Genomic DNA, 12,445 nt, shown 5'->3' on the forward strand with positions numbered 1-12,445 from the left:
AAAAAAAAAAAAAAAAACCAAACCACACAGAATAGGTTGAAAATATTTAATATACATATTACTAATAATCCAGAAAGGAAGACTGGAACAGAAACAATACTTGAAGACAAGTGAGAATTTCCAAAACTTACAGAAGACATCAAGCCAGTTCAAAAGTACTATGAAGTCTAAGCAAAATACAAAGCAAGCTAAAATGATGGGGGGAGGGGATAAACAAAGAGCAACACAATAAAACAACTCATAATATTAATGAATTGCCATTGATTTTTGGAAGTGTGGTTATGTTCAAAAGCGAGAATTTTCTTACAAAGAAACTCAGTAAATATGTACAGATAAAAATTACACACTGGAGATAATTGTGAAGCTGAGTGCTAGTCACCATTCTGTCAACAATAAGTATACCTTCAAGTCACTATCTCTTTGAACCTCTCTGATGTACAAAATGAATGTATTAGACAAGCATATCCCAGACTGTAGTAGACTGACTAATTGCTGACTTAATCCACTTCCTTTTTCTCCTGTGTACAAAGCCAAACTACACTTCCTAGGATCCTCTCAGTTAGTGTGGCCTTATGACTGAGTTCCAGCCAACAAAATGTAGGCAAAAGTATCCTGTACCGGCCGGGCGCAGTGGCTCAAGCCTGTAATCCCAGCACTTTGGGAGGCCGAGACAGGCGGATCACGAGGTCAGGAGATCCAGACCATCCTGGCTAATACGGTGAAACCCCGTCTCTACTAAAATATACAAAAAACTAGCCGGGCGAGGTGGCAGGCGCCTGCAGTCCCAGCTACTCAGGAGGCTGAGGCAGGAGAATGGCATAAACCCGGGAGGCGGAGCTTGCAGTGAGCTGAGATCTGGCCACTGCACTCCAGCCTAGGCGACAGAGCGAGACTCCGTCTCAAAAAAAAAAAAAAAAAAAAGTATCCTGTACCATTTCCAGGAAAGGCCAATAAAAATCCCTTCTTTCTCCTCCTATAAGCCAAGTGGATGTCAACATCTCAGGCAACTATGGAAGAACCAACCTAAAGATGACAGGATTTCTATACAGTTGGGTCCCTAAAGTAAACCATCACCTTCCTACTACCCCAATTTTATGTGCTGAAAAAATCAACTTCAATTGGATTATGTCACTGGGATCTGTGGGATTTTGTTTCAACAGCTAGCATAACCATATCTAAAATTACAGGACTCTAAAATGTTGTGGGGTTCTATAAATGCAGCATTCTGAAATGGACAATAAAATTGTTTCATACAGGAGGACAAACTGGTGATCTAGGGTCTAGAAGTATGCCAACAAAAAAATAGTCAAAATAACGAGGGATATTTAACGTATTAAAAAACAAACATGGAAAGAGGCTTCCCAAATAAGAGAAAAAGAAGATAATCCATATGTTTCAAACGTAGAAGTAGAGAGTTGTTGGGAAATAAATTTCAAAATAGGAAAAACTGTCTAACAGTTCTTCAAGAAAAGGGAAGAAGGGGAAGAAACAGTTTAGTAAAAAGTACAGTATTTAGGCCAAGCACAGTGGCTCATGCCTGTAATCCCAACACTCTGGAAGGTCAAGAGTTCAAGACCAGCCTGGCCAACACAGTGAAACCCCGATTCTACTAAAAATACAAAAATTAGCCAGGTGTAATGGCATACACCTGTAACCCCAGCTACTCAGACAAAACAATCTCTGGAACCCGGGAGGTGGAGGTTGTAGTGAGCTGAGATTGCCCCACTGCACTCCAGCCCTGGTGACAGAGTGAGATTCCGACATACACACACACACACACACACACACACACACACACACACACACACACACACAGTACATTACTAGATATATTTAAGCAGAGGATAATGTAGAAAAGATTACTGCAGTGGATAAAGTCAGGCCACATCACTAAGATTCCTTCAACCTCTGAAAGCAAATGGCTAGAAACAAACACGGTCAATTTCTACTTAATAACAGACTGTCTTTTCTAATAGAATTACATAAAACACTGGCTCTTTGTATGGGCTCCCTGTATTTACATACCATGCGGACTAACAGGCTAGGGAGAAAGGGGACAGAGGTGGTGGTCATAAAATGAAGCTCAACGGACATCAAGGATGCTAAGGAAGGAGCTCCTACATGATGTGAGAGGATATACTCTGGATTCTCAGGATTTCAAAGGTTAATTCCAAGTCGAAAATGTGTAACTCCAAGCACACAAACCAGATTTCAGCTAAGCCATCCATATTTATAACAGCTAAACTCAAAAGATCGAAAAAGCAGAAAATAGCCATGGTACAAGTTAAATTTAAAACCTACAGTCAAAAAACAGATTTTGTTTTTTGGTTTTTGTTTTTTGAGACAGGGTCTCACTCTCTCACTGAGGCTGGAGTACATTGGCACTATCACAGGTTATTGCACCTAGTCTTCCCTGGCTCAAGCCATCCTCCCACCTCAGCCTCCCAAGTAGCTGGGACTACAGGAACACACCACCACGCCTGGCTAATTTTTGTATTTTTTGTAGAGGCGGGATTTCGCCATGTCACCCGGTCTGGTCTTGAACTCCTGGACTCAAGCAATCCACCCAGCTTGGGCTCCCAAAGCACTGGGATTACAGGCGTGAGCTACCCAGCCAGGCAAGAAATACCAGGTTTTAATGAGCCTCATAAGAAAGCTCAAATAATAACAAACAGGAACGGGGACTTACGTACTAATTTAAACAGAGATATCAACGCTCACCATCTGAAGATGTTGTCCGCTTAGTAGTCTCTGCCCAGGCAGGTACTCCTCCCATGGCATGTTGGAATCTAAGCAAAAATATTTGAAAAGTAAATTTATGGCAACCACTACATGTCCATAAAGCTTGACACATTTAAAGCATATAGGTTGGATCACCCTTGAGAATATGTATGGACTCTCTTTCAAAGAAGTTAACTATCTTTAAGAACAGAAGTTATCTTTACTCACACAGAACAGTCCCAACCTGCCTATATTGGAAACTTCCATGAACCTCTGCCCACTTAAACTAGTCCTGGATACATATTTTTTGTTAATTATTTTCATCTAGTTACATGGTTGTCTTATTTGTTCATATCAACACACCCTGGATATCAGGACTATGTAAAGAAGTCTCTGTGGTTTATGCCACAGTACATAGACTACACACTAGAACACGTCTGAAAGAAATTGACCAGATTGGTAAGAATATACAAAACCTCATATATATCATCTGAATAAAACAGAACTACTTCACTCTGGCAAAAGTAAGCTTTAATAGAAGCATGATAGCTGTGTTCTTAAGAACTGGTACCTGGAAGAGGGCAAAGAGTTGTTTTAATTTTTTGATGCAGAAGTACAGACTAGCTCATTAAGCTAAGCCCACTAGCCATAAACAACTAGAAACCTGGACAAAACATATGAAACAACTTTTTTCGGAAACTGGATGACAGCATAGGACTATGATCCCTCAGGGAAGGGAAATAAGCAAGATGAACCCCATCACCACCACGAAATTTCCCCTAACAGCGTTTATAAAACCCTGGCACAAAGCTGAGAGAAAAGATCAGACTTGAAAGAGACTGACACAATTGGACTTTCAGGGGCAGTGTACGGTACACATCATCTTAAGATACTCCTCACCAAAATATGTCATTGAATTCTAACCAAGACTTTAAGCCCAACTTAAGAGGAATTACAGATGACAGAACAAGTTAAACAACACAAAGAAAAAATAATCAGATTGAGGGAAGAGGAAATGCGAAGTGACTAATTAATGGAGAGTTTTCTTTCGAGGTGATAAAAATGTTTTAGAACGAAAAAAAAAAAAAAACCAAAAGAAATGTTTTAGAACTAGACTGAAGAGGTGGTGGCACAACATTCTAAATATACTAAATGCCACCAAATTTACACTTTAAAATGGCTAACACTGTTATGTGAATTTCACCTCAATAAAAAAAAGGAATCTTAAAATTTCAGAATGTGGGATATTCTACAACAGGTCTGAACACTTAAAAGATAGGTAATGGCTGAGCACAGTAGTACACGTCTGTATTCCCAGCACTTTGGGAAGCCAAGAAGGGCAGACTGCTTGAGCCCAGTTCAAGGCCAGCCTGGGCAACATGGCAAAAAACCTCATCTCTACAAAAAAATACAAAAATTACCTGGGCATGGTGGCATGCACCTGTAGTCCCAGCTACTCAGGAGGCTGAGGTGGGAGGATTTCTTGAGCCCAGGAGCTCAAGACCAGCCTGAGCAATGGAGTGCAACCCCATTTCTACAAAAAAATTTTAAAAATTAAGGTGGTAAAGGCCTGTAGTCCCAGCTATGGGGAGCCCAGGAGGTAGAGGTTACAATGAGCCATGACAGCACCACTCCATTTCAGCCTGGGTGACAGAGTGAGACCCTACCTCAAAAAAAAATAAATAAATTTAAGGGACATAAAATCCAAATAAAATGTATGCACCTTACAACAACTGGAGAAACTAACATGGACTAGCCATAAACTATTAATTTTAGGTATGACAATGGTATTGTGAATATGAAGAAAAACATCCTTAATCTTAGGAGATGCACATTGATAAATTTATAGGTTAAGTGTCCCATTATCTGTACCTTACTCTCAAATACATTGGGAAAGCACACACATCCCCCAAATATATATAACAAAATGTTAAAAACCATTGAACCCAGGTGGCAGCCATTTAAATTTTTGAAAATGTTCATATTATAAAATTATGATTAACCACATGCAAATGAACAAGCAAGTAAGCAATATCATCACTGATTATATTTGAGTGGTAAGATTATAATTTTTTTCCAAATTTTCTTTGTGTTTGTGCTTTGTCCCCTCTCCTCTAAAACTACAGAAATTCAGTCACTGCCCGCAATAGTAATCCTCTGTTTCAAAATGGAAAACTACACAAGAAGCAGTTACAGTTAATGACTGGGCATTGGTTATACACACCTCTTGGTAAATCATACGAAAAAAGACACTTACTCTTCTTTAAGTCTCTTTTTAAGGTTGTCTTTCGAAAGTTTACTTTCGCTAGCATTTTTCATCATATCTTTCCGAAACCGATTGTTCATCATGTCAACCCTACAAAACCAGAACAGCATATTTTTAAATAACTTTTAAACAGTTAATATAAATAGCTGCTGCTTTTAGCACCTGGAGAAAAATGTTTAATGAAACGATGTAAGTCAAGGTTTTTAAGATGTGAACATTTCAAATGCATCTTCTCTGTTCTTCCTAAAACAAAAAAGTAGTCTCCAATATTTCAGATCATCTGGTTTACACTTTGGGGAGCTAGTATTTGAGAAAATTCATCATGACTTATCTACACAAAGTTTATGAAATTATCCAAAATAAATCCCAGGTAAATCCAAGAGTTAAATATATAAAGAGCAAACCTTAGGCCCGGCGTGGTGGCTCACTCCTATAATCCCAGCACTTTGGGAGGCTGAGGCGGGCAGATCACGAGGTCAAGAGATCGAGACCATCCTGGCCAACATGGTGAAACCCACCTCTACTAAAAATACAGAAATTGGCTGGACTTGGTGGCACACACCTGTAATCCCAGCTACTCAGGAGGCCGAGGCAGAAGAACCACTTGAACCCGGGAGGCGGAGGTTGAAATGAGCTCAGATTGTGCCACTGCACTCCAGCCTGGGCAAAAAAGTGAGACTGTCTCAAAAAACAAAACAAAACAAAACAAAACAAAAGTCAGGCATACCGGCTCATGCCTGCAATCCCAGCACTTTGGGAGTCAGAAATGGGTGGATCACTGAAGGTCCAGCCTGGCCAACGTGGTGGAATCCCGTCTCTACTAAAAATACAAAATTAGTCCAGCGTGGTGGCAGGAGCCTATAATCCCATCGACTCAGGAGGCTGAGGCAGGTGAATCGCCTGAACCTGGGAAGCAGAGGTTGCAGTGAGCCAAGATCATGCCACTGTACTCTAGCCCAGGCAAGAAGAGCGAAACTCAGTCTCAAAAAAAAAAAAAAGAGCAAACTTTGAAATACTATGAAGTAAAAATACAGGCAAACATTTGTCTCTCTCTGATAAAGAACGACTTACTATTAAAAACAGCAGTAAAAATAATGAAGGAAAAGATTCACAGATTTGACTACATAAAAATTTAAAACTTCTATGCACAGAAAGCTGGGGAAAACCTACAATAAATCTAATATATAAAGGTTTGAAATTCTCAATATGTCAGGAACTAACATACCAAGATTATTTAAAAAGTATCCAACAGACAAAGACATAATAAAGAATATTTATAAGAAATGAGGCCAGGCATGGTGGCTCATGTTTGTAACCCCAGCACTTTAGGAGGCCGAGGCAAGCAGGTCACTTGAGGTCAACAGTTCAAGACCAGTGTGGCCAACATGGTAAAACCCTGTCTGTACTAAAAATACAAAAATTAGCTGAGCATGGTGGCATGTTCCTGTCGTCCCAGCTACCTGGGAGGCTGAAGCAGGAGAATTGCTTAAACCTGTTAGGTGGAGGTTGCAGTGAGGCAAGATCGCGCCACTGAACTCCAGCCTGGATGAAAGGATTAGAGTCTCGAAAAAAAAAAAAATGACAATGACTAAACACAGAAACGTTTTCCCAAAACAAATTAGGTAGAGATACTACCCACGACCAAACTGACAAAGTCTGAAAGAAAACAAATAAACCATTGCATCTAAGAATGGACTGAGGCCGGGCGTGGTGGCTCACGCTTGTAATCCCAGCACTCTGGGAGGCCGAGATGGGCGGATCACGAGGTCAGGAGATCAAGACCATCCTGGCTAACACAGTGAAACCCCGTCTCTACCAAAAATATAAAAAATTAGCCAGGTGTGGTGGCGGGCACCTGTAGTCCCAGCTACTGGGGAGGCGAGGCAGGAGAATGGCATGAACCCAGGAGACGGAGCTTGCAGTGAGCCGAGATCGCGCCACTGCACTCCAGCCTGGGTAACAGAGCAAGACTGTGTCTCGGAAAAAAAAAAAAAAAAAGGAATGAACTGAAACTGACACCTTTCAATGGGAACGCAAACTGGCAGAACCTCAAAGCATGCAGTCTGGCAGTACTTAACATGAGCCTTAAAAATAACTGTGCTCTTTGATCAAGTAATTCTACCTCAAAGAATCTTTCCCAAGGCAACAAATTAGAAAATAAAGAAAGGTTTCTTCATAAAGAGGTGATAAACATTAATGCTGAGATAATTTGCATTAAAGGGAAAAGTAAGGCTGGGCACAGCAGTTCATGCCTGTAATCCCAGCACTTTGGGAGGCAGAGACGGGTGCATACCCGAGGTCAGGAGCTCAAGACCAGCCTGGCCAACACAGCAAAACTCCGTCTCTACTAAAAATACAAAAATTAGCCAGGCATGGTGGCACACACCTGTAGTCCCAGCTACTCGGGAGGCTGAGGCAGGAGAATCACTTGAATCTGGCAGGCAGAGGTTGCAGTAAGCGAAGATTGCATCACTGCACTCCAGCCTAGGTGAAACAGCAAGACTCAAAAAAAGTCTCAAAAAAAGTAATTTTTTAAAAAAAGGTAAAAAGAAAATCTACCCAACAACAGCCATGTAAATTATGGTTAGTTCACATAATGGACTACAACAGAGCCATTTTAAAATGTCTATTTTTTTTTTAAGTAGGGAGAAATGCTTACAAACAACTTTATGTAGAAACTTTACGTAGAAAAAAGCAAAATGTTATATCAAGAATACAGTACATTCTCATCTATGACAGTTCCTATGGTGTGAGCTACCTTCTTTTTAGCCTTTACTCAGTTTCAGGCACTGTGCTAGAAGTTCTACATGTACTATTTCATTTAATCCCAACAAACTTCTGATGTAGTTACTATCACTGTGCCCATTTCACAAAGGAAAAAATGTAGGTTCCAAACTGCCCATGGTCAATTAGAAACTGGCCAAATGAGGAGGCAAATTGAGACCTGACTTCGAACACTGTATTCTCTTAGCTATTGTATACAGCAAAGAGGAGACTGAGACAGAAGTATGACAACATGCTAACAGCAGTTCTCGCTGGGTGGTGGGATTAGGAACCATGGAAGATCTTTTCTATATTTTCAAGTATTTTTCAAATCTTCCCTTAATCACAAATTGGTAAAAACAATGATTTTTAAATCTGCAAAATAACTTTTTTAAATGTCCAGAGGGATTCAGAAGAAAAGTCAGGCAACTTACATTTCCTCATCTTCATCATCTTCATCCACCCAAACTGGCTTCTTTTGAGGTGGAAAATTACCTTTTGCTTCATTCTCCACTTCTGAGTCACCCGAGTCTTCATGTCCTTGAACCTACAGCAGACAAAACACCCTCAAGCACTGAGATTTTCCTATTCCATGACTGCAGACACATAGGCCTTATACCCAAATGGTTCACAGAATGTTTTCTCTACCACTCGCCGATGAAATAATGGGACAGAATGCTACCACTGCAAATGCTGGAGGCAGAGGCAGAAAATGGAGAAACCAGAGAATGGCACCACCAGCTGGACAGGTGAGGCAAGATGGAACAGCCGAGGAGAAAAGTCAACACTCAACACGCAGAAAGGAAAACACCAAGCAAGACAAGAACAAAAGGTGAGTCTGCAGATGAAACGAGGAGAAATGTCAGAACTACAGAAATTACAGGACCGGAGGCAAACTAGAGTCAAAGATATCTCCATTTTCCTAACCTGTTTTTGACCCCCTACCTCCTTAAGAAACTTTATACCAGCAGAGTGCAGTACCTCATGCCTGTAATCCCAACACTTTCAGAGGTCAAGGTGGGAGGACTGCTTGGACCCAGGAGTCCAGCCTGGGCAACATAGGGAGACCTCGTCTCTACAAAAAAATTTTTTTAATTAGCTTGGTGTGGTGGTGTGCACCTGTGGCCCCAGCTAGCTACTTGGGAGGCAGAGACAGGAGGATCACCTGAGCCTAGGAGGATAAAGCTGCCTTCTGAGCTTAAAGTGCTCGGAGAATTGTGCAGGTGTAACTTATCTGTGACTAATAGGAAGAGCAACCAGTTACTATTAGCAAAAGGGAACTGGAAGACTAATAGGTGTCGCTGCACTCCAATCTGGGTAACAGGGTGAGACTGTATCTCTAAATAAGAAAATAATAAATACATTTATACCATCAAATCTAAATTCTAATATTATAAATGTATACCATAAAGTTTATACTATGAAATCTAAATCTAGGCCAGGCGCAGTGGCTCACACTTGTAGTCCCAGCACTTTGGGAGGCCGAGGCGGGCAGATCATGAGGTCAGGAGTTTGAGACCAGCCTGGCCAACATGGTGAAACCCTGTCTCTACTAAAGATACCAAAAAAAAAAAAAAAAAAAATTAGCCAGGCGTGGTGGCACACACCTGTAATCCCAGCTACTTGGGAGGCAGGAGAACTGCTCGAACCTGGGAGGCGGAGGTTGCAGTGAGCCGAGATGGGGCCACTGCACTCCAGCCTGGGCAACAGGGCGAGACTCCGTCTCTCAAAAAAAAAAAAAAAAAAACTTTGGGAGGCCGAGACGGGCGGATCACGAGGTCAGGAGATCCAGACCATCCTGGCTAACACGGTGAAACCCCGTCTCTACTAAAAAAATACAAAAAACTAGCCGGGCGCGGTGGCGGGCGCCTATAGTCCCAGCTACTCGGGAGGCTGAGGCAGGAGAATGGCGTAAACCCGGGAAGCGGAGCTTGCAGTGAGCTGAGATCTGGCCACTGCACTCCAGCCTGGGCGACAGAGCGAGACTCCGTCTCAAAAAAAAAAAAAAAAAAAAAAAAACAAAAAAAAAAACCAAACCTAAACCATAGAATACCCCTTGAAGTGAGTTTGAGCTTCCCAAAACCACAGGACAGAAATGTCCAAGTGGTTTCTACTTGCTCTACTACCAGTCTAATAAACAGACTTCAAACCCAACAGCTCCCACCTCAGTACACTCTTCCTTTTCCAGAAGACAAAACTGTCACAAAGTTCAGTTTCCAGTAGCAGTTCTGTACTTCCCAAATAGATTGCTGCCACTTCTCCCACAAGCACCCGAAGGAGGCTCTGGTAAGCAGCTGACATTAGATGGGTCAGCATTTGTGTAAGAAACATGGACTGGGTAATTTTCGGTGCGCTTTCCTCCGCCCCCTATCTAAAATTTCACAGGCCTCCTCTAGACACGCTCATCTCCCTTTACCGTATGTCCTTTTTTCTCTTCAGCACTTGTCACCAACAAACCTGAAGTTTACCGGTTTATCTCATCTATTTTGTCTCTGCCACTAGCATACAAGCTCCAAGAGGCAGGGATTTTTGTCAGTTTTGTCCATTGCTGTGTCTCCTCCAGTGCCTAGAACAATGTCTGGGACTCTCTCAAGAAAAGCCTGGTATAGAATTAAATGGATAGCAAAATGTGTGCAAAAAGTATGATGAATCACGCAGGGTTTGCCATTGCCAGAGAGGGTATCTGGCAACCAACAGGTTCCCCAATATTTGCTAAATGAACGAAATTCACGATCATTCTCGTCACATGGGGAGATAGTTACAACGCAGATGCCCAGGCCCGTGCCCACGAATTGATTCCATCAACGAAATGGAATTCCTAGATCACAAGGAACTGAGGCAGGTGATCAAAAGACCACATTGTTTGGGGAGAGGCTAGCGGAGCCGAGCAGCGGCGAAAGATGCTCACTACCACAGTTCGCAAAGCAGATACCCGAGCAGCGGCGCCTCCGGGGGCGGAGAAAGGCGCGGTCCCCGCCCTCCAGACACTTTCAGTCTGGAGCAGGGAGGCGAGGGACCCGCAGCTGCGACCCTCGGCGCCCGCGTTCTCAGGCTCCCTCCCACCTGAGCGCTCCCCGCCGCCGCAGGTCGCCCAGGCTCCGCCCCCCAGAGCTTCACCGCCCACCGCGCGCCCCGCCCGAGCGCGCCCAGCCCGCGCGCCGCGGCCTCCCTCACCCGCGGGCCCCGCAGACGCCGCAGCAGAGCGTCCTCGTCGTTCTCGACGTCGCCGAAGACCAGCTCCTCCAAGCACCGCTCCACGGCCGGTTTGTCCTCCTCCAGCGTCAGGCGGTTCCGCTGCCGGAGCCGTCTCTCCTCCTCCGCCGCCGCGACTGCAATCGCAGCGGCCGCAGCGCTCGGCCGGGCCGGCGGTTTCCGCTGGGATGAAGGGGCAGGCTTTTGGGGAGGCCGGCCTGGCCCTGCTCCGGCTTTCCAGTCCGGCCTCGTTCCGGGCTTCCGTTTCGGCTTCGCTCCGGTTCTCCGGTCCAGTTTCATTCGTCTCCTCCGTTCCGGCGGCATCGTTAGGTTTGAGGAGAAACGCAGGCGCTCACGTGGAACCTCGCTGCGCATGCGCCCAGGCACTTCCCTGGCCGCCGCCGCCGAAGCCCCTGGGGCCGGAAGGAGCCTGCGCAGCCTCTTGCCACGTGACCAGCACTCCCTCCCTCTACGTAACTCTCACTCCCCTACCCAGCCCCGCCCCGTGTGGGAGTTCCTCCGGGAGGGCCAATCTTCCGGGTGTAGGGGGAAGCGGCGTGACTGGAGTGGAAAATTTTTCCAACACAACTTCGCAGCTGCAACATATTGAAAGGAGCGCAAGAAAGCCCGAGTATACACTCGGACAGCTGAATGAAACTTCTGCTTTTCCTGTTGACTTTAACCAGTGGATTTAACACAAGCTCCAATGCGCTTTCCACCTCTCGTCTTGGTACGGTCCTTGGAGTACGGAGCCTGCAGAGGGTCCCACGCTGGAAGCGAGTGAGGAGGGTATGTAGGGAAGTGGGCCAATCGGGGCGCGGGTCACGGCGCAGGCGCGCTGGGGAGGGAGGGCTATGCTAATGTTGTTGATATCCTGGGGCCACCCGAGTTAAAGGGGGGAAATCCGGGGGCTGCCGCAGCCGCCACCGGTCTGGGCCCAGCCGGGGGCCCTCTGTAGTCGCCGCAGTCCCGGGGAGAGGCACCTGCCCCCAGCCCGGGGAGGGGGCGCCGCGGGCTCGGGGAGCACGGACAACCCCTACCCATGAGGCCCTGATGGAAAACACAAAGGATCTGGTGAGAGCCGAGCGCGGCAGCCGCTTTGTGTGCCAGGTGGGGGGGACGCCTGCAGCTCCCTGACCCTGCTCCCTGGCCTGCTTCTCCATCCCACGCCCCCTCAATCTCCGGAGCCCCCCCTCCCCCTTCCAGCCGTTAAACGATTCAGGGGTTCCCCTCCCCCCACCCCGTCAGCCCTGGACTCGTTGGGGTTCTCTCCATCTCCTCCACCCTCTAGAAGAAAAATTCGAGAAGAAAGTTTTTCTCTGCGTCCTGCCCCCGCCCCCTGCTCTGGCTAGGGGGGAAAGGCTGGATCCGAGACTTTTCCTTTTTTAGCCACCCAGGGTGGGAGAGTGGAGTAGTCCTCTCTTCTTCGCGGGGAGGGGGAGCATAGTTTTGGTGCTTTGCAGGGGTAGGAGTCTGTCCGGCTTGGGGCCAGTGCCGCGAGGC

The 12,445-nt window shown here is 45.3% G+C and overlaps 2 protein-coding genes across 14 annotated transcripts in view; one reads left to right on the forward strand and one right to left on the reverse strand.

The window, feature by feature from the left end:
- UTP18 (UTP18 small subunit processome component) overlaps positions 1 to 12,445 on the reverse strand; it is a 241,757-nt gene that overhangs the window by 25,283 nt on the left and 204,029 nt on the right. Inside the window, exons 2-5 of one of the 2 annotated variants that reach the window (XM_050765077.1) lie at positions 10,925 to 11,323; positions 8,185 to 8,297; positions 4,979 to 5,077; positions 2,722 to 2,789 (exon numbers count right to left, since the gene is read on the reverse strand). In XM_050765077.1, coding sequence (XP_050621034.1) covers positions 2,722 to 2,789; positions 4,979 to 5,077; positions 8,185 to 8,297; positions 10,925 to 11,317 — 673 coding nt within the window. In that variant the 5' untranslated portion in view covers positions 11,318 to 11,323. Of the gene's footprint in view, positions 1 to 2,721; positions 2,790 to 4,978; positions 5,078 to 8,184; positions 8,298 to 10,924; positions 11,372 to 12,445 lie in introns of those variants that run through there. The other variant, XM_050765076.1, reaches the window with a different exon arrangement.
- The window catches only part of MBTD1 (mbt domain containing 1), an 86,394-nt gene continuing 82,481 nt past the window's right edge, over positions 8,533 to 12,445 (forward strand). For 5 of the 12 annotated variants that reach the window (XM_050765055.1, XM_050765067.1, XM_050765056.1 and 2 more), the window contains exon 1: positions 11,323 to 11,731. In XM_050765055.1, coding sequence (XP_050621012.1) covers positions 11,594 to 11,731 — 138 coding nt within the window. In that variant the 5' untranslated portion in view covers positions 11,323 to 11,593. Of the gene's footprint in view, positions 8,583 to 11,322; positions 11,732 to 11,767; positions 12,017 to 12,445 lie in introns of those variants that run through there. The other 7 variants (XM_050765060.1, XM_050765062.1, XM_050765058.1 and 4 more) reach the window with 4 other exon arrangements.

Source organism: Macaca thibetana, chromosome 16 (assembly GCF_024542745.1).
Source record: "Macaca thibetana thibetana isolate TM-01 chromosome 16, ASM2454274v1, whole genome shotgun sequence".
Lineage (NCBI taxonomy): Eukaryota > Metazoa > Chordata > Mammalia > Primates > Cercopithecidae > Macaca > Macaca thibetana.